This window comes from Cavia porcellus, unplaced genomic scaffold, assembly GCF_034190915.1.
Source record: "Cavia porcellus strain 051 isolate PalLab524CR breed Dunkin Hartley unplaced genomic scaffold, mCavPor4.1 scaffold_13, whole genome shotgun sequence".
NCBI lineage: Eukaryota > Metazoa > Chordata > Mammalia > Rodentia > Caviidae > Cavia > Cavia porcellus.
Genome location: NW_026947496.1, coordinates 59,251,243 through 59,278,814, shown reverse-complemented (window position 1 = coordinate 59,278,814; position 27,572 = coordinate 59,251,243). Strand labels below are relative to the sequence as shown.

General features: G+C 34.3%; 1 protein-coding gene across 1 annotated transcript in view; it reads right to left on the bottom strand.

Moving 5' to 3' along the window:
• The window catches only part of Cntn6 (contactin 6), a 312,209-nt gene that overhangs the window by 54,431 nt on the left and 230,206 nt on the right, over nt 1–27,572 (bottom strand). Inside the window, exons 8-11 of the mRNA XM_063260270.1 lie at nt 25,547–25,731; nt 21,772–21,908; nt 20,130–20,259; nt 17,793–17,943 (exon numbers count right to left, since the gene is read on the bottom strand). Coding sequence (XP_063116340.1) covers nt 17,793–17,943; nt 20,130–20,259; nt 21,772–21,908; nt 25,547–25,731 — 603 coding nt within the window. The remainder of the gene's footprint in view (nt 1–17,792; nt 17,944–20,129; nt 20,260–21,771; nt 21,909–25,546; nt 25,732–27,572) is intronic.

Here is a 27,572-nt window from a genome sequence, read left to right as displayed (position 1 = left end):
ACAAATACCTTTTTATTGCTTTCCCACACAGTTCTCAAGTAGTTTTTCTGTTTAGTCTGTCTAGAGACAGTGGATGTTGTCACAGTCTGGATGCCACTGACTAGCTGTGGGTTTCTATGGCTGGTTGTGAGACAGCTCAGTGTGATAAGGCAAGATGTTCCATTGTTGTTCTCTTCCTGTCTCATTCCTGCTGCCCCAGAGTCAAACTTGGATAAAAAGTAAATTGTGCCTTTTACTAAAGGGGCCACACTCTGATATATAGCATTCTTTAACATATCCTTTCCCTTAATCACTCCAGTTCACACTGTTCTCATTTCCCAGAAATAGTGGAGACCATATTTCTTCCACACAGCTAAAATAATAAGCAGAGAATTCCATAAGTAACTTAACCACAGTTCTAGTCCAGTGCATTGGACTAGAGCCAGTGCATTGTTCCACTGAAACAGCTGGATCACCATGTTAGTTTATATTTTTAATTTTATTTACACAGTCATTGCTTTCCAAATATACTGGAAAAACTAAAAGTAGAAAAAAAATTGGCAGATGATATAAAGGTTAGAAGACCTCTAAATTCAGATTGCTTTGGATGTGAGCTTGACTTCTCCTTTGGCCAGGGCATTTAGGGAAATTTTTCTTAATTTCTATGTCAATTATATGTAGAGTATGGATAGGAGTATTAATAACAACATACATTTGCTTTCAGAATTAAATGAAAAATAATCCTATAGATAAAATTAATCACATATTTTTTATTTCTAATCAGTTCTTTATTCACAGGTTAATTTACTGCATATCAAAAGCATTAGGAAAACAATTTTCAGCTTGTAACATATAGACTTGTCATTATTCCCTATAGAATATCATAGCATACCATTTACATTGAATTTGATATTAAAAGTAAACTAGAGATGATCTACAATACCTGGGATGATGTGTGTTGTTTACATGTGTATAGTACTCTATTTTATATAAAAGACTTGAGAATTTTCAGTTATTGAAATTTGAGGGAAGTCCTATAAGAAATACCTTCTAGACACCATTTATTTATATGTTTATATACAAATAATAGCTAGATGATAGTGAACACCCCAAAATAGTATCTATTTTTATATTGAGTTGTATATTCCACAATCTAAACTTAACAGGCACTTAATAAAAGTAAATTCTAGTTATATTTACTCTTAAATGTTTAGTTTCCTTTTCCTAGCCTGACTGTATATTTAATACAATTATCAATAAGTTCAGTAAGCTAACAGCTGTCACTTAGTCAAATAATGACTACTTAAAAACGTTAGTTTTAAAGGGAGTGTTTAATTGATATGGAATTTAGTATTAGTTTTTCAATAATATAGAGAATGGTATGAGGGTTGTGACAAAGAAATACATTCAGTTTGCCAGAATACAACTTGAGTATGTAGGATAGATTTTACTGTATACATTTTTGTTCAGCAAAACAAAGATTACAGTATAAGACATAATAAAATTTTTTAACTACTATGATAATATCAAGTTTGTTATGTGACTCTTAATATTAAACTGATTCACAAAAATTTTGCTGATAGTATTTCTTATATTTTCTTAGTCTCTGTCACAGTGTCAGAAAAAAATCATAGTATTTTTATAAGCCTGTGTATTGAGTTACATCAGGCACAGTGTGATTAATTTATATGGATAGCTAAAGCAGTGGAAAAAGAAAAGAAAAGGAAATAAAAAATAAAATCTACAAAAATCCATAAAGAAGCATTGCAATTTAGTGGCACAAAAAAACACAAAATCCAACTTTTCTTATGAAGTGGAGTTTGCTAAGGTGTCTATTAGAAAAAGAAATCCCTGAGACCTTTAAATTACCCGTCCTGTAACTTTTTAAAAAGTCATTTTTAACAGACAGGAGAAATATATATTTTAAACATTAAATATATACTTGCATGAAATAATTATTCAAAGATGATTTGAGGGTCTTTATACATCTAACTGACAGCCTTTAATTAGCAAAGTGTTGTTTAGATGTGTTATGTAGAGATTAAAAATTGACATCAACGTATTTTAATTTAAATAGAAATAAAGATGCTACTGCTGCCAGTGTCTGACTTTTTAGATTTTCTCCTTTCTACAGTTTAATTTATCTCTAATGTGTAATTACTGGTGTGAAAAATTGTATGATTCAAAGTTAGGTTTTTGGTTCAACTTCATTAAACTCCAAAGAGGAAACAAAATAACAAATATTCAGACTTCAGTGTTCATGAAAATATGCCTCCTTGCTTAACATACACAAATGATTCAAGTGTCAGCTTTGTAGTGGCTGACAAAGAACACAAACACAGATTCAGAGTTGCCTGAATTATGACACAAATTAAGAGATGGTAGGTAACAGCAGTTGCTAAATAATATTATTTGGTGTCATGATGCGTCTTAATTCCGATGGCATGCCAAAGAATGACTGCAAAGGCTGACTGCCGTAACATGTTAAGGAAATGTAATTTAACATTAACAAAACAGCATCAGATGGAAAGCTTAGCTAAATTCATCCAGTGAAATAGGCCTAAGAGGAACACTCAGCTGTTCAGTAAAGAAGGGAAGATGAGGAAGTGTCTCCATTTGGAATGCCTGAGAAAACATGAAGGGGAGTTAATATAGATCCATATGCTAAAATGCCTTACAGCCCAACTAAATTCAAAGAAAAAATGGAGAATTATTAAGTTGGCAAAGGACAAAAGGCTTCTGAACACAGCACTATAGTAGTTTAAATGAAATTAAGGGAAAAAAAAGAGTTTGTTCCCCCAAATAGCTAAGATAATGGAATGAAAATTCAATGAGGGAGAGAGGTTATACAAATGGTTTGGAGAAGCCTGAAAACTAAGGAGTGGGGTGGGGGACAGGATGGCTTTGCTTTCATTACATTTGTGATGAGCCTATTATGTATGCCAGTTACTTTCATGGTTGCTGAACAAGTCAGAAGAGTCAAGGTTTGTTTTGGCTCTGAGTTTGTAGAGGTTTCGGGCTATAGTTGCCTGGCTCCAAGGCAGGGTGGCATGACTGAGGAAAATGAGTCTATGGTAGAGCAGGTAGGAGGCAGCAAACAGTAAGCCTTTCTTTCTCTTTGTCACGTCCAGCTATGAGTCTTTTGGATGGTGCCACCCACTCCCAGGGCTTGCCATTATCCACTGTCAGAGCAACGCTAACCAATCAGTGGACTAATGTGCTCATCACACTCCGGATTCTGATTCACAACTCTTCAATCCACACTATTATACCCAAATACAGCCACCTCTATAAATGTATGAGGCTTTGGAGGGACATTTAGATGTAATCCATAACAATGTGACTTTTCATAGTTATGAAATTTTACCAATGTCAAGTTATATCTGCCTCAAAGTTTGCAGAGATAAATTCAAATACAGTGAAAGTAGTAATGGTTCATCCATAAGGTTCTTAGTTTCCCTTTGGTATCAAAAGTGAGAGTTGGGCCAGAAAAATAGTGGGTGCTATTTTTTTTTTCAGTGAGCTTTCTATAATCTGATGACTTCAGATAATACGTATCTAGTAAATGATTACTTCCTGTTATCTTGAACATGGCTTTGAAAATAATATATGGAGAGAAATTTCCTATTATAGATCAGCTTTGGTTAAAACTTTTCTGTGTTCTTAGGAGTCTAGAAATTAGTCTTATAAAAGTGTCTGAGAGTAGGCCACCACCTTAGATGTGACTGCAGGTCTGCTAAGCCTAACACGCTTCTAATTTCCTACCCAGATCCATCCCTTTTATTAAATTTTATTTAAAAGAGAAATAATAAACATAAAAATGAGAGACATACAAACAATAACTAAAAGAACAGCAAAAACAAAATAAAACAACAATAATAAAGGCTTTGCACACAAGATGATAGGAATTTAACAATGTTGGTAATATTGCATGTTGTTGTCTTCAGAAGAGTTGCTTACATCCAGCTCTATTCCCATATGGAGCTGACAAAGTTCATCAATGTGCATTTAATTTACATATCTACATGTATATGCTATCAAACATTTCATCGATGTTTAATTAAAAATCTAATCCAATACTTAGTCCCTCTGAAGCAGAATGCTAAGTCACTAAAAAGCACATTTTACTTATTTTATTGATTTGAATCAGTAAAGCTCTTGCTATCAGTATTTGGACAACACAGAGATTTATTTTACATTTTAAGTGATTTTTAAAATGTTGTTTTGATTACATAACCACTGTTTTCTGAAGCATTTTGATCTAACTTGAGACAAAAAATACAGTTTGAAGGTATGCTTGTGGTTCTACAAAAGGATACTATAATCGGAAATTGATCACCCCTCTCTGTGACAGTTAAATGACTGTGTCAACTTGAGTAAGAAATGCCCAACCAAACTGGGCATTGTTCTGGATGTGGAAGACCCAACCTAGGGAGGATTATCCCCAGAATGGCATTGGTAAGAGAGTTTTAAAATTTATGTCTGCTGCCATATTCAAGAACAAGAAAGGCAGTGCAGCCTGTTCTCATACTTAGAGAGTGGCAAAACTCTGCTAGCCTCGGCATTCCAACACTAGCTGCAGCATGTAAGGTAAATGTAACTCAGACAAAAGTGCACTTTGCTATTTTCTAGTCTCTGAGCTAGACCTCTTCCCAACTAGGAGAAAAAATGCTTCCCAAAGATGTTATTCATAACTAGAGACGCATGGCACTCAACAGGAAGTCAGCAGCTGCCCCCATGCAGCTCAACCTGCAGAGAGCTGATTCCATGAAAAACAAAAGACATGCTGTGCCTGCCAGCATCCGCTGTACCCAACACTACCCCATCACCTAGCCTTAAACTCCCTACTTAAACATCCAAAATTTTGTACCCCCTCCTCAGCAATGTCTCTCTCCCCTAACCTAAATTCCCCTACAGAAGCATGCCCTCACATCCTGCTTAGGGCCAGTAGGCTTTTTGCCTTTGGTCTGACCACACCCAGTCCACAATAAACTATTTGCCAGTTGCTTAAACTCTGCCTGCCTCAGTGGCCTCAGCTGTAGCCCATTTCAAGGTTTCAAGGGGTTACCTCATAGACAGCTCAGCTTGGTGACTGTGATTGATTCTTTCTGCTCACCCTGGCCCTGACCTCCCTGATATAGGATTAAAAAAATTAACTTTCCTAAGACAAATCTGCCTATCAACATATGGCTAGATAATATGTAACCAAGTATAGAAAGTCCTGTTATCAGCCTTTCATGTACTTCTTGCTAGCCTGTTGTATTTCCAGTTAACAACATATGTAAGTGCTTAAATAACCCCAAGATGGAGATGATGATTTGGAACTGAGATTTCCATCAGCTTGCCAGCTTAGATAAAGCTTTGGAAGGCATTTGCCCTCCAAATGCGCCAGTGCTGCATGTCTTCTACCTGGCTTGGTCCAAATCCACAACAGTATAAAAGGGAAATGAAGAAAGAAATATCACTTTGTGAGCTCCAGTCTCCACCTTCACCTTAGATGTGGTCTCCTGGTTTATAGAATATACTCTTCAGCCTCAAACAACCACCTTTCAGCCTTCCATTGCAGACTTTCAGCCTCCTGATACGGACTTTCACAGAACACTTTACTGAACTCCAAGCCTTTGACGGGATCCTTCAATTTCTAGTAAACAGGCAGACCTTTTGCACTTTTCTACATCCAAGTCTGTGGCTCTCCATTGTAAGGCAATCTTGTAAATTTGTATATATTTGCATATTTTGCATTAAATCTTTCTCTAGTAAGCACTGACTGGTATACTTTTCCTCTCCATCTCCCCTCTGCTGTCTTGGGGAGTCAGAACTTCCTGGAATTGAAATTTTCTATGACTTACAGGTTGCATGACCCTGGATGTAATGCATAACTCTGGTAAACCTTAATTTTATCCTTCTAAACACATGGATAAATACCTCTCACATATTCTATAAAAATTGCATGAAAGATCTACCAAATTGTGTCTACACTAATATGTCCATGACATGCGCTAATAGACATTATTACCATCATTGTTGTTGTTCTACAGTAAAACTCAGAGACAAGCATGAAAAAAATAGATTTCCAGCTGTATTGGTTAATGTAATCAGAGGTAAAATGAAAATTTACAACCAAGAATTCCTCATACAGTCAGAGTCAACTGTTAGGTGACTTACAAAATGATCTGAGTTTCCTTTACTTGTACATAGAGGAATCTTAAGGAAAATATATATCGTCTTAGAGGAGGAACGTGTACATCTAACTTTAAAGTGTCTACAATCTGACACAAGCAGTGTAGAATAAAAATGCACATAATCAATCTCTGACTCCTCACTTTTCCTAAGGTTGGAAAAATTACTAATCACTCTCAAGTGGCACCTCACATACTTCCAACATGATGAGGGCTGGACTTCTGTGAGCCAAATTAGTGAATGATCTTCAAACACCAGTGTGGTTCATGCTCCGCTGCACAAAAATTGTGGACCTTTCTGCCTCCCCAAAGGGACTCTGAGTCCCTTCCAATCATAAACCAGACTCTTGCACAAGGTCTGTCAAATTGGTTTGCCACTGTGCTTATAAATAAGTGAAAAATGTGAAGTCATATTTGGAAATTCACATTTTCTCTTAAATAAACAGTGCATAAGCTATGATCTCATGAATTCTGGAGACACATGAACTACTCGAGGGTAAGACATGCAGAGCACACTGTGTGGAACAATGCTTCTCTCTAGAACATTAGATGAGATGGTCTAATTTTTATTACATAAAATGTATTCTTATCAAATTCCACTTGGAAAAAAATTCAAATTACATTTTAAAAGGACAAGGAAATTAGAATATTACTGTCAGTAACTAACAAAGTGCTCTGACCACGCCCTGCTCATTTTGAATATATTAATATCCACACTATTTCCAGTTTTTGATTCAGTTCTACTGTATGAAGGAGAAATTATATTTCTATTTATTTATTTTTATTTATCTCTATTTGTTCACTAGAATTAAGAATAGAGTGTGAATATAATAATGATTTTCTTTTTTAGTGATATAATAGTGCTTAGTACATCAGGTAGCATGTACAAAGTTCACACATTAGTCATACCAAGTATTAACTTCTTCTAAAGAGTCAAAGACAAAAAGTCATTTGTATAAATTGTGTTAATAATTGGCCTTTTCTGACTATGTTATTCTCCTTGAATATTTACATAAATTTGGAGAAAATAAATGCCATTTTTGAAATAGAAGCAAGCATCAACTGTAAGCTGACACTGCTGTAGGTCCAGTTATAGTCATATTTTCAAAAAGTAAAGGAGCAGAGAATGTTACATCTCATCAACAGTGAAATAAGATGAAGGCTTGAACTTTCAGCACAGGTAGAAAATGTTCTGATGGGAAGGAAGATTGTGGACACACCAACCCAGCACTTCTCCTCAGATTCTCAGATTCTCAACAGCCTCAGATTCTCTGAGGGCTGAAGTAGCGAACTTACAAAACTGCAGATTCCTCTGACCTATTCCAAAACTACTAAATCAAAATCTTGGACATAGGTTTGGGGTCTGCAGGTCTCCTAAGACAATTTAGGATGCACACATTCAAAACAAACTGATATAGCCACTGATTGCCTGGCACCTCTAAAATGAAGTTTATCCACTGTCTGTTGTAGGATACTGCATAGGAATTTATGTTACTCATTTTGTGAAACTCATGAAACTTGTTTTAAAGCCATAGGTAAATATCTGAAATCGGGACCTGCAGCAGTTATACTGCAACTCAGGTTTAAAGGCAAGCTTTATTCTGGTAATGAGCTGGAGCTTTTTCAGCCCATGGCACACAGGTCATTCTTTATGAATTGTGTAAAAGAGTTAGTCGACCACACTGGTGGAGACCAACAAGGATAAAGAAAGAAAGATTAGATGCCAAGAGAGAAAAACAAGAACAAGCCTGACAGGGGCACACACAGAATTTTAGCTTGTTACATCTTCCTGTGACACACGCAAGAGAATAACATGGCTCTTGACATCTTCAACATGTATTCCCTTGGAAAGGCTCACCTTAACAAGGCTCTCAGGAGTTGAGTATGAACAATTTAAAATTTTATTATAAAGAGGCAGCCCAGAAGGAAGGTTGTAATAAGCCTGGAATTATGCAGACTGTCAGTCTTCCTTAAACATGGGAACATATGGTTCATTTGCCTACTTGATATGCATGCTACCTGATGTACTAAGCACTATTATATTAAGTAGCTGGTGATACAAAATAAAATTAGGTTTATTTGCTTGTTCCATTAGGAGGCTCTGCAAGCAGGAGGAAGTGGTAGAGAAGCCTACTTTTCAGTTGCAGCATGGTGGCTAATGCTGCAATGGAAGGGCATGTGTGAGGAGGTTTTCTTATTACTAAGATTGAGCACTTGGGAGGACTAGTAACCAGGAAAGGAGAAGTAATGACTTACAAGTTGTTTTTGTAAAATATCTAGAGAAGCATCAAACAGGGAGAGAGAATCATATAGTCAGTTATTTTATATTTAGGCAGCTGGATCTTAATTGGATGATGCTCCACAGGTAAGATAGTAGTGAAAAGACTTCAGAGATAAAATAAGGCCTGGGAATTTAGCTCAGTGGCATAAACACCTGCTTGGCAAGCACAAGGTCCTGAGTTCAATCCCTGGTACCACAAAAGTTATAGGCATGAAAAATCATCAGACAATGAAAGTACAAAACCTCTCTTTTTGATGAACTAACAGAGATTACTTAGTTCATCAAAAAGAGAGGTTTTGTACTTTCATTGTCTGATGATTTTTCATGCCTATAACTTTTTTTTTTTTTTTTTTTTTTTGTGGTACCAGGAATTGAACTCAGGACCTTGCTCTTTCTTTTTTTTTAATTATTTTATTTTTTGCATGCCTATAACTTGTAATCTGAGCAACTACTTTGAAGATAACTATGCAATTGGTTAACCATTGTCAATCTTCTATTATTTTGTTTTGAAATTCTGTGTCACATTTTTATTTTCTTTTAGTTTTAAAATAAAAAGTAAAAATAAATAAAATATAATAGTTGGTAAATATTGGGCTCCATACCAAAAAAATTGCTTTGTTCACATGGGTGCTCCGGAAGAATGCTGAAGGCAAGCTAAATCTTACTTTGTTTCTTTTCTGTGTCTGACACCATGCATGAGCTTTGCAGCAGTTCTTCCTAGGTGTATCTTTTTACATTGGAAAAACAGAAAGATGAAGTGAGTTGTATAGTAACTATGCCTTCTCTCTTTTCCCTTCTTGGTCACATTTCTTCCATTTCTCCCACATTTCCTTAGCCCTCATCTTAACTTCTCTATCTCTCCATTTCCCCAGCCATCTTCACAGCTTTCCCCTCCGCATTATCAACAGTGGAATATTATGTTCTTGGAGCAAATCTTGAAGTACTGTCATGCCAAGTAGACAAAAGTGGTTTCTGATCTATATTTTGGGTTGGAGGAATGAAATAAGAATCACTTATTCAAAAATTGCATCAAATTTCATGGAACCTAATGGGTTCACCTGGTCCCACGAAACACACACATCTGCTGGGTATATAGGTCCAGGCAGCATTTAATGACACCATTAGTCAGAATAAAGCACATAGAATCTAGGGTTTGATAGATCTGTTAAAAAATATACACTTGGGATAAGTGAGGAGAGGTAATAAAATTGGTTTCAAAGAGCACAATTGTCTTCTTATTTCAAGCCTGTAGGAAATGATCACATTCTGAAACCAATTGCCAACGGATAGTATTTTTACAATTCAGTGAGCTTGACTGTAGATTCCGAAATGCATTTGTCATTAGCTCTTTGAGATTACACAGAGAAAAGTGTGACCAATGTAATCATGTATCCTATGACAAGTACGTACTTCAGAAATAATCAGAATGAGGAAAACATTTTTTTTAATGTTTTGAGACATGTAAAGTGTCTGCTCAACTACCTAGCAAACAGAGGATGTTTAAAATGGTTATTTTTATTTCTGTTGACAATTTGTCTGACATGTATCTAATTTAATTTTATTTTCATGTTTTTTAGGAAATTGGGGAGAAATGATGTAAATCACTTATGTATCCCATTATTATTTTTTCAGTAAAGGAAAGAATTTCTTCTCTGCATTTCTATCTTTGTTTAGAGTTTGTATGTCCATTAAGACTAAGCTTGGTGAGGTTCTGACATTGTGGTTAATGCTGTCAGAGAACAACACTGAGCTGTCTGCTCTGTGGGTTAACGTTTCTTATTAAAATTCAGGGAATGATCTTTGAATAAGTACCCAGCAGTCACTGGACAAAAGAGATGAATTTAGGACTTTTGATTTCTGTCAGTTTATTTGTTAAGTAAATCTCCAATGAAATAAAAAATATTGATAATAAAGCCTAACAGACACAGAATTGATTCCTCCATTGCCTCAGACTGTCTTGCTGAGATGAGTTTACTCTGTATCACCTTGCCTTTCTATGGTTAAAATTTTGGTTATTCATCTGAATGCCAGATTTACATATGAGCAAATGTCATATTGCTTAAAGCATAGGATGTCAGCAATAAATGTATCCAGTGGTAGTGGGTTGTATGCAGATCAGTTATTCTTCCACACTGGCTGTGTCACTGGAACCTCATACAACCCTGTGGAAAAGACAAGTACTCTTCACCAAAATGGAAATCTAAGAACCAGGCAAGTTAAAGAATTTACTGAGATAACAACTAAGTATGAATAGAACTGGGCTTTGAACTGCAATCTATCTTTCTAAATAACCTTAAGAAATGGCAAAGGGAGGCTCACTCCAACAGCAATCTGAAGATGCTGCCCTCAGGGAACCAGCTTGATAAGGAGGCAGCAGCTGGCCCTGACCCTGGGTGTACTCCAGCAGCCCTCCTGATGCTTCTGCCCCAAGTGGTCAGCACAAGCAGGAAAAAAAGCAGCCACCTGTACACCCAGTGACCACCAATGGATACCCATTGGATACCCATAGACAGCACTGGCCAGGAGAATTCAGGAGAAGCTATCAGTCATTCTCTGGAGAAATTGTAGTCATTGCAGGAAGTGCCTGGGACCCAACTGTCCACTTATTTGGAAGAACTGAAGAAAATGTCAAGAAGAAACAAGATAGTCCCTGAACTTCAACCTAAGCAGAGCAAGTCCAGGAGATGAAAAAATGGATGAGATCAGGAGTTGCATACCTGCAGTTTCTGAAGGGATGGCAACTGAATAAAGAGATAACTTCATGAGGCCATGAAGGAGATTAGAGCAGAAATACTATCTGAGGCAAAAGAAGAAATGAAAAACATAAAAGAATTGATAAGCATCTCTAAAGAAGTCAGAGATAAAAAATAGAGGAGCATAGGAAATTGAGGGAAACCATGAGTGAACAATATAAGAAAGATGTATAATGCATGAAACAGATTCGAAGAGATATCCAGGAAATTAATAATTCCACTGAAAGTGGGCAAAACCACTTGGAAGAAACCGAAGATAGACTTTCAGATCTTGAAGACAGGTACGTAGCTTGTGATCATGAAAGGAAAATCTCGTAAAAATAATGAGCCAGGAAATAATTCAACAACTGCAAGATGACACAAAGCAAAATAACTTAAGAATAATAGGTGTAAATGAAAAAACATGGGTCAACACAAATAAAATTAAAATTATATTTCTGTTAAGTAATAACAGAAAACTTACCAAACATGGAAAAAGGATGAAATACACAATAAGTGAGGCATATAGAACTCCAGCTAGCCATACCCAAAACATATCTAAAGACATGTAATAATCAAGATTTCAGAAATTCAACACAAGAACAGATTATTAAAAGCTGTTAGGGAAGAGAAACAGATCATCTATAAAGGAAAACCCATCAGAATTACATCAGACTTCTCAAAATAAGCCATCAAGGCAAGAAGAGCTTGCAATGAAGTATTTCAAGCCCTGGAACAAAACAACTTCCAACCCAGATTGATGTATCCTGTAAAACTATCTTTCAAAATGAATGGAGAAACAAGATACTTCCATGACAAAAAAAAATAACTGAAGGAATTCATGACCACCAAGCCAACCCTAGAAAGAATACTGAAGGATATTCTATAGAGAGATAAAAAAGACCACAGTTCCAAATACAGTGGCAGAGGGGAATCACAAAGAGGGGCAGACAACTGAATGGAGAGGAAAAGTAGGCAGCCAACAGCAGGAAAATAGCATGGCAGAGATGAGCCAGTGCATGCTGGTCATAACCATTAATGTAGAGAGCCTCAGTTTACCAATAAAGAGAAACCCAGACAGAATGAATTAGGAGACAAGATCCATCAATATGCTTTATTCAAGAAACACATTTAACTCAAAAGGAAATTCATAGACTAAAAATCAAAGGAGAGAAGACAACGTTCTATGAGACAGGGAATCAGAAAAATGTAGTAGTAGCTTACCCATTAACTGCAGAATGGATAAGAAAGACATGGCATTTCTATACAATAGAAAAGCTACTCAGCTATAAAGAAAGATAACCTCAAGGCTCTTATAGGTAAATGGATACTACTTGAGATCATGGTCATGTAGAAAGCATTCAGAATCATTTGGATGAACATCGTGTTCTCTCCCTAGTATAAAAAACTAAAGGAGTTAGTGGAATCCCAAATGCACAATAGATGTTGTGAAGGTGAAAGGGGAGGAGATGTCTAGAGGGGGACAACAGTGGCCCTTGTAATTTATATCCTGTTTTGAAACCCTGTATTGTTTTCATTGTTCTGTTTAGCTTGGTTTTATTCTGTTTGGTTTTGTTTGATTTTACCATATTTGATGGCTTGGAAAACTATTTCAAAAATAACCAAATGTATTATGGTAGTCATTATTGATTTCCATTATCTTGTTTTGAAACCCTATATTGCTTTACTTGTTTTCTTTTGATTGATTTTATTCTATTTTGTTTTGTTTGATTTTATTATGTCTGATGGAATAAGCAGCTACTTTGAAGATAACAAGATGCGTTATGGTAGGCACTATTACTACCTTGTTTTGAAGTTCTGTATTGCTTTCACTGTTTTGTTTTGATTGATTTTCATCTGTTCTGTTTTGTTTTATTTTATTGTGCCTGTTGGTATAGGAAGTTATTTTGAAGATAGCAAGAGGCATCATGGTAGCTATTGTTGGTTTCCTTTTATCTTGCTTTGAAGTCTTGTATCAGGTTATGATAGATTAAATAGTGGTACACATTGTTCTCAAAGTGCTTGTGTACTAGATAGAAGGGTGTTAAATACTCCTGAATCCAGCCAACCAGATCGTTCTACTTGTATGAAGGTTCACAACAATTATCATTTTTAGTTTAGTCTCTTGGTCACCTGGGCAACACATCAGAATATATATGAAATCTGAATTAAGACAGCATTGGCAATTTCAAATTGTCAGTCCAATATTTTCAGTTCGCTTGTGATTGATATGTAGTCTTTGTGAATATAGTCACTGCACAAAGAGTATTTGATATATAAAACATCTATAGAGATATAAATATATCTCTATGTCTATATATTTTGCCAGGGTGTGCCAGGAATCAAACTCAGAATCTCATGTTTGCCAAGCAGATGCTGTTGTGACATTGAGCTACAGCCCTTGCCCTGACTTTTCTTAAACTGATTTCTTATTGTTTTTTTCTTAAACCCAAGAAAGAATGATATCAAAGAAAGAAGTAACAGGTTGGCAATTTCACTTAAGATCATGTATGCACTAATGATACAACTGAGAACAGAATCCATGTTTTCTAATTCCTAATATAAAAATATTTGTAATATATCATGTATTTTCCCAGTGATATACCTTTTGGTTCCCTTCCATCTACATTATATTTTTAAATCACTGGTGACTCAAAAATGTATGGGAAAGACAATGCATGACAACTAACTCATAGAGGGAAATGAAGTAGCCTTTGGAATGCTTAGTGTTGTTAACTTATTTTCAACTAGAGGAAAATTTTCTGTAAGGATAGTCTGTCATGCACACAGGTGCTTTCTATAAAGACAGAAATCTTAAACCAGGTAAAGCTCTGATGATAGTACTCAGGCTAATAAGAAACATTTACAACATGAAAAAAATGTTCCTGGACCTGAGATTTTAATACACTAAGTATACCAAAATATGTCCACAATGATTCAGAAATGAGAAAAGTATATTTTCTATTAGCCTTTGAAAGAAAAAGATATGGAAATAGAAAACATGGCTCCGAGTTTTAATATCACCACCTACTGGCTCTGTGATATATGTGATGATTCATGAACAACTGGGAGAAATCATCAAAATGCATATATATCGCTGCTGTTTTTTTATAAGTAGGTAATAGTGTTTGATTGCTCTGAATAGGCTCCTTTAGAGGTCTCTCTATTATCTCCAGGCAGTTACACTTTATTGGTAGCAAGTTACTGACAACGAAATTTCAAAGTAGCAAGCACCACATAGAAGTTTTACAACAGAAACTAAAAATGTGCATTTCCTCACAATGGTATTTCAAGGTCAAGAACTAAAAACTATTCTTCCTTGGAAACATTTTAAAATTTAAACTGTTGTCTACATACGACTTATTCTTTCTTTCTGTATAATTGAGTCTTGCATTACCAGAGGTATGAGAAAACATAAATCACATATAATTTACTATTTAAGTGAAATCACCAATTTAGTGTGAATTTCAAAAATATATACTGAAACACAGTGTTTGTGTTTGAATTTAGGATCTGGCCTTATGAAATTTAGAAAATAGGCTGCATTATTTCTGATTCTCCTTGAAAACAGGCCATGAAAGGAACATCTACTTATGTAACAAAATATTGTTTGCATTTTATGATCAAATCTAAAAAGTTATTTCTTAGATATGCTTCATACTCTTTCCCTGTGTCTTAGGATATTTAATTTCATTTGTTTGGGAGTCTGATATCTGTGGGTGGGTGTGTGTATGTGTATGTCTCAAATACACACATATGCACGGTAACAATAATTCAAATTACACTAATTCATTTGTTTCAAATATCAGGAGAAGCATTAATATGTTTTATTATTGCCTTGTCTAGAACTTTCTTCCATTTTGGTTTCTATTTTTAAATTTAAATGCACTTTCTTTACTACAATTTAGGATCTGTCCCACAACAACATTCAATAAAAGAAGGTTCTGATTATATAAAACAAACAAACAAACAAACAACAAAATAAATTCTCACTAATGATTCAGGCCACCAACACATAATCAACCTTAGGCCTAGTGGATTAAATAAATTCTTAGTCTCTTTTTCTCTCTCTTACAAATAAATCTACTAATTTATTTTTCATATGGATACCTTAAGTTATACTGTAGTCTAAGTATGGAAGTATGAGAGGTAGGCTCTTCTGCAGTAGACCTTATTATCTCTAAACAGCAATGTCCCTTCCTTCCTTTCAGTCTTCCCTACCTTCTGTTCTCTTGATTTTTTCTTTCAGCCTCTTTGGAAATCCCTGTGGCAAGACTACAGAAAGGCCAGTAAGTCAGCACAAAAAAAGCAAAGATACTGTATTTTCTTTAAGCCAAGCAGTTTACAAAATCAGTCAGGTCAAAAGGCCATCTGAGAGATCACAAGATAGGAAGCCTGCCAAGACGCAAAGGCTCATAGGGCTGCGTCTGTGACCATTTGAAAACTAGGTCTCCGTGTAATCTGTACCAGGGGAGAGATGTAAGTTTGTTGGGGCTCAACTATGTTTTTCAATTTTTTGAAATGTGCATTCAATAGATTGTTTGTTAAAACATATAATGAAGTCCTAGAGCAAAAAAAGAGACTGAATTAGAGAATAATTTGTAAATAGAATAAAAAGGATCGCTCCTTTAACTCAAGTGAGACAACACTGAATCTGATGTGACTATTAGCCACTGTAGTGAGGGTGGAAAAGTCCATATTCATTCTGTGTGGCAAAGCAAAATAAAATAAAAATCTGAAAAACTGTTGTGAAAAGCAGTGCACTTTCTGCTCTTCAGGTATTATTATTCCCTGCTCGTTTACTGTCTTTCTTTTCTATCTCCTCCCCACACCCTTTGTGTTTAGGCCTTTAAGTTTCAGGTCAGGAAAACAGAAGTTGTACGTATTTTGGGGTTAGAAATTCATAGTCATTTTATCAAACAAGGCAGAACTAGTGAATTTATCCAGACCCACCTTACAGAATGCTGTCTTTGCTTCTTCCAGAAATTTAACCTTTTTCCTTACCACACCAGCACATTCAACCCTTGATTAGGTTTTAGCAATGAAAGTGGAAACATCTAAAAGCCAGTGCAAATAGAGGGAGGGCCTCAATTTGGGAAGAGCCAACAGTTCCTTTCACCTTAGTTTTAAGCATCATCTGTTCTTCTATACTGAGGGATGACTCTCAAAACAGACAATCTCAAGAGGGGGCACTGGTTTACATATTCATACTTTCTGCCTCACTCAATCATTCCACAGATACTGACTATAAATTCAAGATAATTTTTATCCTGAGAAAAAGTGTAGCTCAAATATATAAAGACATATGGGAAATGAAAAAAAAAAATAAAGGAAAAATGCCTTTATCATACATCTCATTATGCACATGGAGAGATCTATTAGATATGTGATATACTCATGACAGTATTCTATACAATGCAAATTCCTGTTTTTGTTTGGTTATAGATATAATGTGGGGGTTACAAGTGTCAAAATGGTGTCCCCTGTATCCATTGTATGGGCATTTTTTCTGGTGTACAAAATTTAGTGCCAAAATTCAGATTTCTAGTTTTCTTTAAAGTGTTGAATGTCCTTCAACACTGGATCTACCTCCCCACAAAACAACTGTCAACAAAATTCAGAGTTGTGACTCTCTCTTTTGGATCAACACTTTCTCCAGTGCTACGAAGTTCTTTCAAGTTCTTAACGATTACTACTGTTCATTACACTTCAGTTGTTTTCGCTTTCTGTTAACCTTATTGCTAGGTATGAGTATGAGTTAAAGATTTAAAATGATACTGAAGAAGAGCTCATAGAACTGAAAGAATAATTTTTATATCTTTAACACAAAGGTTCATTCATAGTAGGACTTAAATGCATATCTGGTCACAGCCAGCAATACATATATATTCATTAAAATAGAGCTGTGACTCTGACCCTATCTTCCAAGGTTCAAAGGTACAATAGAAGGAAATGTTTTGTAAGTAGAGAAAAATACCTGCACTGTTTTCTCACACTTTCCTAGAATGCATGCAAATGTCAATCCAGAATTTCTTCACTGAATGCATCACGGAAAGAAATATCCCTTCTTTCTCTACAGGAAGCTCTCTGCAATTTTTCGTGTGGTGAATTCATTTTGTCATGGGGTGAACACCTGTGTGACTATTTAAAACCACAACACCAGATGTGTGCATTTGAGTGTGTCTCTCTTTTGTGTAATGTTGTCCTCACTGATTTCTCAGCAGGTTAGGTGAGAAACAGCCTTCAAAATGTAATACAGAAAAAGGTCTTAAGGGATTTTTAAACACATATCTCTTCTAGCACATGAATGAAAATTCTGCAGCCAAATTATACAAATAGGTCTTATCTTTATACTTTATTTTCAGCATTACGTGGAAAATGCTGTTATCTCTGAGATTGTCATTGAAATGTACACATAACAGAGAGAAGTTTAGAAGGACTAACAAAACCTAAAACTTTGGAAGATATTGTATTGTGAAATATGTAGAATTATTTTTAAAAATAAAGATTCTTGGGCCGGGCATCTAGCTCAGTGGCATAAGCACCTGCCTGGCAAGAGTGAGGTTATGAGTTCAATCCCTGGTTCAGAAAAATACAAATAAAAATAAAAGATTCTTTTACCTTTTACTTTGTCTCACGTTCTCTGTTCCTCTTTTCCAAGAGATAGCTGCTCTGGGAAAAGCATTTGGTTTGCATTCAATAGTAATATCTCCACCAATTTGAACAATAGAATTTTTCTTTATGGGACTTTTGGAGAAATCTGGAGCAGAGGCTAAAACAAAATTAAAAATTAAATTGTTAATTAACATGTAATGACTCAAGAGCTCAGTCAGTATTCTAAATAGAGTGTAATATTTGCACGCAGAGCTATTTCTTCAATATCTTTGTTCAAGTTGTCCTGGGGTCAGTTATTGACAATATTTTAGAGTCTCTGTTTTTCTTTGTAGAATGAAGATAACAATATATACTACCTCATACAGTTAGTGTCAGAATTAAATAAAATGAAAGTTGCATAGTAGGATAGCATAGTACCTGACATCAAGTCAGTGCTCAAAAGCATAATTTGTTTCGGTGTGGTTATGATCATTCCTAGGTTAAAATCAAGTTTATAGGGAGGAGGTAAGTTAGGAAAAGTTGCATTCTTAGGAGTGTTTACAATGAGGGTGATAAAGATGACTTTATAAAACACAATACTGAGAATTTTGATCCTGATTGGATAATCATAAAATCTATTTTTGCCAAGATAATCATCCTTATGTGAATATATATCTCATATTTCAATATATATCCAAATGTATATGTAGATATGTATCTGTGTGTGATAGAAATGTCTAACACATGATTCATGAATCACTTGTTCTCTTTTAGTATTATAATAAAAATTAAACTTTTATTATGTATATATATTAAGTATATTATCTATTTTACATGTGATCCAATATTCAGTGTAACCAAGACAAGCCAAAAGATCAATCATGCATAGCTATACCACACATACACATGTGTAATTCCACTGAAATAAATAAGAAATGCTTTATCAATTTGCCTAAATTTTAAACCAAGCTTAAGTAGCAAAATATAGTTTATCTTCCACAGAAAAGAGTAGGATAGGCAGTTTTTTTTAATGCCTTTGTCATTTTCATCTTTGTCTCCACTAAACACCGAACCAACACTGTTCATGAGGGTTAGTAAGAAGTACTTTCTGAAGTTTATCTAAATCTTTGAACCTCATGGATGTTGGAATTCCTGTGTCCAATTTCCATTCCTAAAGTTCAAGTGAACTGACTTTCTTTCAGATTTGCCATGTTCTCTGGCTTCTGGGATTTTCGAGTATTGCTACTCCCTTAATTAAGATTGCCCTTAACCTGACCTACATCCTTACATCCAATTTTCCATGTGTTCTATAGCAAAAATTCAGTTCCTGACTACCTTTTAAATTTACTTTTTTTTTTAATCAGTGAACTACAGGTTCAGTGAAGATAAGGATCACTTTACTTTTCTTAAATACATTTTTAGATTCTTGTACATACTAAATGTTCAGTAAAGCAGTAGAATAAAAGAAACGAACAAAGAATAAATAAATAGCTGTTTCCCATTTATTTGGTTTCCTTTTGTTTTATCTTTCATCTTGTATTTCTTTCTCTTTCTACTACTGAAAAAGCACTGGTAAAGATTAAAGAGTTATACCAGCAGACATCACTGTTTGGATTTCTCAAGTATTGTACCATTCTCAAAACGCTCAGTCTCAGCACTGCACTATCAAAATTTATCTTCCCAGGTTTCTTCAGTGTCTGGATGGTCATGTGACAGGAAGAACTCTGTCATTTCATGTAAAGACATAAAAGAAGTTTGCTATGTACACTTAGAGAAATTTTGCTTTTCTGATCAAAGAGAAGTATGCAGTTAACTGATGACTACCCTCTTCTGCTCTGAGTAGAAACTTGAAATCTGTAGTTAATATTGTTATTTTGAAACCATGTCTAGAAAAACAAGGGTAAGCGACAAAGAAAAACATTGGTTTGTATTTGACAGTCATCACCGCTCTTGTTAAAGTAAACAATGCTTTGCTAAATCGCTGTAAATTTGTGATTTTTCTAACGCTTACATAGTTGAAAACATTTCTTCTGCTTGTGTCTGTAGATGAAAATATTTAGTGGATCCCAACTGAGTTATACTCAGAACCTTGTGCTAGAACCAGGTTGAAGGAGCCTATTTTGATTTGTAGGCAGCCAATGGTATGATCTTCTTCAAGTGTTAATGTGCCACCTCTGTGGAATAATAATCATCTCTTTTCATTTTATAAAAAGCTAATTTAGAATTTTCTCATTATATGAAGAGAAAACACTTTATAATTTATAGACTATAAATAATGAATAAGTAAATAAATTTGAGACTATAAATAATCATAGCTCACTAAAATGTCGTTTTAAATTTTTTGGTTATAAATGTATGACTTACCTAATACTCTCAATTCTGCATTAGCATAGATTATCTGGTATTTGTTTTCTGCAGCACACTGGTAGATACCAGAATCTGACATATTCAGCATTGATATTGTGAGTGTCCCATTTTCTATTTGAATTCTCTCCTAATAAAGGAAAATCAAAGAAAAGTAATACTATGCTAACAAGAACATTCCCAGAATATATTATTCAACATTTGTGAATACATGAGATCTCTATGCCAGTATATTACTGCAAGATCCTAAGAAGCTTTCTGAAGTTTATAAAATGAAAATATACTCAGTATAATTTTATAAATTATATAAAATTATATAAATTATATAAAATTCAGCATTTTTATATGATTCCATTTCTGTGAAAATGGGCAGTCTATAGTGATAATTTATTATTAAATATGTGATAATTTTCTATAATATGATAATATAAAATAATTGCGAGCACTGAACCACTTTAGTTTTCTCCAAACATGTGGCTGACAACATTAGCATGGATATACTGATTAGAACATTATTTGGCTTTCTCTCACAATGACTTAGAAAGATTTGAATAGTGATGAATTTACAATTTGCTACATAAATCCTAAGCTGAAAAAGTGGAATCTTTCTTTTATACAGTCTACTGCAAGAGTGTTTCAAAATGTCTTACAGAGTCCCTTTTGTACTACATCAGTATAATTTGGATTGTACACAATTAAATGATATAAATAATAGTATTTCAAGCTACCCGTTATAGTTCTTTGGGGGTAGTTAAGGTGAGTTGTTTGAAATGGAAAATGTTATACGTAAAAAGCCTATGTCATAGAAAAATTTCACTAGAACTAAAACAAAGAAAAGTGTTATATCCAGCTTTCAAATAACAGGTATTCTTTTTGGCTGACAGTGCTTATACATGCAAAGTGGACAATTAACACAATTATCTGGGTAATTCAGTGGTGAAAAACACAACTCATTTTCTGTATATGTAGAATGAAAAGTATGGATAACTGTCTCACTTCTCCACTTATGCATTTGGAGGCAGTCTTAGTTTTTATAAAATAATGAAATTGAATTATAAATAAAATCTTGATTCATTTATTAGACAAAGTTTAAATGTTGTAACTTTTACTGCACACTCTATGACATGGAACAGTGGTTTAACCTCTCTGAAAGTCATTTTCTTCAATTGGGGCCTGGAAATAGCTAAAATTTAAAAATAGCTACTTTCAGTAGCTATTGCATAATCTTGGGTTAGTTTTTCCAAAATTCTTTGAAAATCATTTTTCTCATCTATGTAGAGGAGTGGTAAATGCATCTTTCATAAAATTGTGCAAAAAGATGACCTACAGAAAAATACCTCATAAAGAACTTGACTCATAGGAGAGTTCAATAACTTTTAGGTATCATGTCGATGATAATTATGATGACTAAAATGTGGACTGACCTCTAAGTAGCTCTGTGATCTTGTTTAATTTAATCATTTGAAGTGTGGATAATATTAATAGGTACTCTGTAAGTTTGTTTAAAGATTAAGTATATAGTTCTTGTTTTCAAACATACTAACACTCCATAAAAATGAGTTACTACTATCAATTATTGTTATTGTTACTAGCAAAGTTGGTTTAGAGGATGTGAATTTTTAATATTAGTACAGTTACTTACCTCTGAGTTGAGGCGTTCACCATTCTTTAGCCACATGTACCATGGATTCGGTTTTCCACTAGCTTTGCATTCCCAATACAAGCTGTCATAGATAGAGAGGTGTGTATTTTGGATTTTTTGTTCCCACTCTGGAGGGGCTGTTTCAAAATAAAAGGCCAGGATAACTGTTTGGTGAGGAATTATCCAAGACACTAGGCTAGGTTCCAAGGTCTCTAGAAATCAGGACAAAGTTCACTGGATCCAGGCGGACTGCATACACAAAGTCTGAGGGAGGGGAAATGTAGAAGTTTCAATGTAGAGTGCAAGAAATCCTGTGGCAAATATCATTGACTATTTAGCTCAGACTAGATGTTTGTTATCTGCTATTTTGCTGCACCTGTATAACAATTTGGAAGTTGTGAGAAAAGGTCAAAATGTAGAACAGGGCCAAACAGTAATGCCATGCTAAACAGGAGTATGTAGGTCACTTTAGAAAACACAGAAGAAATCTGAACCCTTTGTGGACAAAATTTCTTTTAATTGTATATGGTCTGAACTAGCAAAATGTAAGTACATCTACATCAGAATTAATTATAATATGACTGTTTATACTAATGAAATATAATCATTCACATTTTCTAGAATGTTAATCCAATACTTTCTTAACACTAGGAGCAAAACTTCTAGAGCTATATGTGAGTTCATGAGCATGAAAATTTCTTATTTTCTAAATGAAAAGTTCTGAATAGTACTGATGAAAACAATTGCTATAACTGATGGGAAACACAGTGGTATTACATTTGCTATCCCTCATGTAAGAAATGGGGTGCAAATTAAATGTTTTCAAATTAATATTTCACAAAAAATGCCTGGAAACTATCTGGAAAGCTAATTAAACCCTCTCCTTTATGTTGCTCTGCCCTTGGATATTTAAAAAAATATGATTCTTCTGGAATCTCTTGCTATGATTAGCTACATGGTTTACATGTGTAATTGCAATTAATTTGATTTATAGTGCAGTTTTGCAGTGATGTAAGATAACCTATTTCAGAGAAAATAAAGAAACCAAAATTAGAAGTTTGAAAGTATGGCCTAAGGGCTGGCATTCTTCATATTTATTTGGGAATGCCTTCCTAAAGGGAAAGCACCAGGGAAAAAGTGTAGTCAATCTGGAAAATTCCAAGCAAGGTAGTTATAGAGTTGGTCATCAAGATAGGTTATTTTTACTGCACCCAAAGTAAACTTCTAAAGATGGAAAGCTGGTTGATAAACTATCTGCTCCAAGACAGGAAAGGGAGCTTTTACTCTTTGATTCTTTTGATTCTTGTCATCTAAGGGTAGTGTTGGCATCACCTACTAGCACATTCAGTTTTCATACACAAAAGTGCTGAATAGGTTTCTGGGTAATTAAACCAGCAAGAGATATTTGTACCTGAGACAGGGCTCTTTCAGATGATGCCTGTGAAATGTAGGACTGAGTCAGTTCCTGTAACAGTGGTTGGAGTAAGAGGTGTGATTGAAAGGAAGTTAAATGGTGTACAATACAAAGCTCAAGTTTGTCTGGCTTTCAGTCTTTTTCTACTGCAATATCTGCCTCTCCTAACACAGAAGCTCCTTCAAGTGCTCAGTTACCACATAGAAGGAATCAAGAGGTCTCAGGATGATGAGAGCTAAGCCCAGGAATATCTCCTGTAGAAATCACTACAACCTTCAGTTATGAAACAGCCTATTGCAGCCTGAGAGACCGACTAAGGCAAGACTTAAAAAGACACATAGTATTGGTGAAGTTGTATCTTCTTTCTACATATTATTAGTAGTATTTTATAATTTGTACATATTTGTCAAAAATTGATCTATTGTATCTGTTTGATCTAGGATAAAAGATGCATGCTCATATAAGATTTCAGTAGTTTACAAATGTTCAAGATCAATTTTTTTCTCCTTAATGCAATACACGTAACATAAAAACATCTATTTATTTAGTGTGTATGCTTGTGAAAGCTTAGCATTCTGAGATGTGAAGTTTTAAATCTTCAATTGTATAGGAAACATATAGTAGAACATGTCTCTTGTACTGAAAATAATACTCTAGAGACTACTTTTAAAGGTTAAAAGACAAAGAGGGGAGGGGATATTTTGTATTAGTTGCTCCTGAATTGTAACTTAAACAAAAACATAATGAAACTGAGATTCACTGAATGAAATTTTAAGACTTTCGTTCAACTCTGAGTTAACTGAGCCACTTCTCCATATTTGTTGGGAACAATTTGGTAATCTTGTCTATGATTAAGAAGTGCAATGATTATTCTATTGACATTTATTCTATTCTTCTTCCAAAAGGATTCTCTGGGATCCCTAAACGGCAGATTAGGTCATGGTAAGATAAGGTGTGAATCAATTTGGACTACCATGTTGGTGGGCAGAAGAGAGTGGAAGGTCCTTCAAGGACTAGAGCTTGCACCTGATGGTTATTATCTGTGAAATCTGGTTCAACTCATTTAAAGTTTCTCACCATAGTGTTGGTAAAAATTATACCCGAAAATTATGGTAAGAATTGTATAAATTAATATTTATAAAATTCTATATAAATTAATAGTTAATGTAGAAGAAAGTACTATATTACTGACTTTTTTAGTACAGATACCTTGTATTCAGGCTCATCTCTTGTTTATATCTTTGTCTACTAAATAAAAAATGAGAAATATTTATTAAGGGAACATAGCCAAAGTCTTTAATATCTTTATTCCAAATACCTTTCTCTAAAAAGTAGGTACTGTGAAGATATTGTTACCTCAGCAAGCATTGATAAAATTGTGAGAGAATAATCAGTAGAATATCATATTCTATATATAATAATAATTTTTATTTCATATTAAAATTGGACATTCTAAAAGGAATGAAAATCAACATACCTAATGTAAAAAATATTCTCTACAGGACACTCAATATCCATACTATGATGTAATTATTATACAGTAAGCAATTTTTTAGAATGATTTTGTCCAATAAGTTTATTATTGATTGCAAACATGTTGCATAAGAAAATAATTTTGACCATATATAAATATAGTTATTAAAGGTTATGTAATGTAGAGTTGAATTTACAAAAGGTATTAAGGATACAGTATTATAAAAGAGTCCAAATTTTTGATAATGCTGAAGTATCTTTTATGGCTTATTTGATGTTTTATAAACAGAAATTTCTAGCCAAGTGTGCATTTTGACCAGAATGAAAGAAGACATAAAGATGGTTTTTGGATAATATATGCATTTATTATCTTGTTGCAGTTCATGAGAGATTCTTTCTAGCAACTGTGGCAGACTATTTTTTAATTAGGGACTGATACTATTTTGATATTATCTTCATATAGACAGACTAAGCCTAAAACAAGGAAGCAACCACTGAAAACTATTAAGTATATTTATCCTAACATTTTCTACCTTCATTCATAAATTCTACTCAGCCTTGTAATTAATACTGCCATAGGCTATTGTTTTGAATAGTTTATGGCAAATATACTGGAGTTCAAGCTCCTTGTAATATAAACTTTTACACTTTAACATGATACCGCTTATGTTTTCCAGGCAAACATAATAAACAATAGCAAAAGCAAACCATGCTAAATTAAAATTATACTTGTAGATGGTCATTCTTACCTGCCAATTGTTGTACTGAGCATTCAACCTGGAAATGTGTTCTTTGTTTTACTAGTGCCACTTTCTAACAAGATGCTAATGACACCCACTTTTATTTTAAGGGATATTACCAAATATTTTTGAAATTCTATCTGCTTACCATAGAAAATGAGTTGGCCCTTTGCAAGATTTCGTCCTCGAAGGTTGCCTGCAATGCACTCATAAAAGCCTTCATCCTCTTCTTGAAAGTTCGGGATTTCAAGGATAGCTTGAGATTTGCTGTGCTTGACTTTCCCTGGCAATAGGCTTCCATCCAACCTTCTCCAACTAATATCAGGGACTGGACTAAACAGTTATGCCTCATTAGAATAGATGGAGGTGTAGTCTTTATGACAGCAGGATAAAATAAGAATGCCCTTAAAAATAACTCTCAAGAAAAACAATTTGATTATAACTAGTTTTCAGGTCATACAGTCATTCACCATTCACTCATTCAGTCAATTATTTAAACCTTGATTAAAAAGTTTGCCATATAACAGTCAGTGTACTATGTTCAGGGAAGATATTTGTGAATGAAATAGCAATCGTCTCTACCCTCATGTTGCTTATAGAGTAATAGAGAAATGTGCCACAAACAAAGTAAAAGCAAAGATATTTACAAATCTTGATAACTAAATAGAATGTAGCAGTCTTAATAAAACTATCAATTTAAATAGTGGTCAAAGAAATCCCTTAAGAGAATGTGATATTTTAGACTAAGCAGGTGTGCATATATTATAGTTTCTAAAGCAAAAATGTTGATTTCTCTGTGGTTAAATTGGTATTTATAGTTAGGTAAAAATATTAAGATTGGCATCGTGTGAATTTGGTTGACTCCATCAGCCTCAGAATACCATTATACACTATAGTGAAAAATAATATATAGTAGTAAAATAAAAGTAAATTTACACTATATCTCTGCCCTGATGAATGGATTTATAAATCAGTTCTTTTATTTAGAGATAGTTAGGCTAGGATGCCATATTAATATGTTTAGTTTAGATGCCTTTAATATAACAATATAAATGTTATGATATATGAAATTATGTGTAAAGAATGAGTTTTAAGGGGCTGGGGATTTAGCTCAGCAGCATAAGTGCCTGCCTTGCAAGCAGGCAGTCGTGAGTTTGATCCCTGGTACCGATAAAAAGGAAAAAGACAAAAAAAATAAAAATAAAAATAAAAAAATAAAAATAAAAAAAGAATGAGTTTTAAAAATCTCTGATGTAGGGGCTGGGAATTTAGCTCAGCGGCATAAGCACCTGCCTTGCAAGCAGGCAGTCCTGTGGATTAGATCCCCGGAACTGATAAAAATGAAAAAGACAAAACAAAATAAAAAATCTGATGTAAAAGGCCCCCTATTACAGGTATAAGGAAATATAGGCTCTAAGTACGTTTACAACAAGAAAACATTCACTGATGAACTGATGACTTATAAAACAGATCTCTAGTTTCTTTACATGAATAGCTCTTGTGTTGCCAAACCATTCTTTATCTCCAATAGAATTCCAAATGGTTTACATATTTCTCCTTTATATTTCAAATTAATACAAATAATCACAGCAAGTCATTTTGAAAGCCTATTTGTGGCTGGAGATACAATTCAGTGGCACATGGCCTGCCTGGCAAGTGCAAGGTCCTAAGTTTGATTCCGATACAAAAAATTCAAACCAAAATAAAACAAACAAACAACAAAACAACCACAGCTGTGTATATATATATATATATATATATATATATATATATATATATATCAAGTTAATTTGTAAGCCTTGTAGAAAAGTAGATTCTCTTGAGGCATCAAAAGTAACATGGGTGAGTGCATCCTTCCATAGCTCAGCTGAGAGAGGACTGATGACTCCGGACAAAGGTAATGTGGGAGAATTATCCTACCATGTGCAATTTGGTGGACAAAAAAGAATATGCGCAGCTTTAACAACTACAGAAGAGAGGCTTCCAATAAATCAGGAATACTAATGAAGTTCTTAACATTTTTCTAGCAAAACATTATGACTGCTCTATGCAAAGCAATGATAAAGTCCAGCAAATCATATTATGTGCTTACACTTTCTTGTCAGAAAATGAATTAAATCACCTTTTAAGTCATTTAATTTTTTAGAATTAGCATGTATTTACATTCATAACTT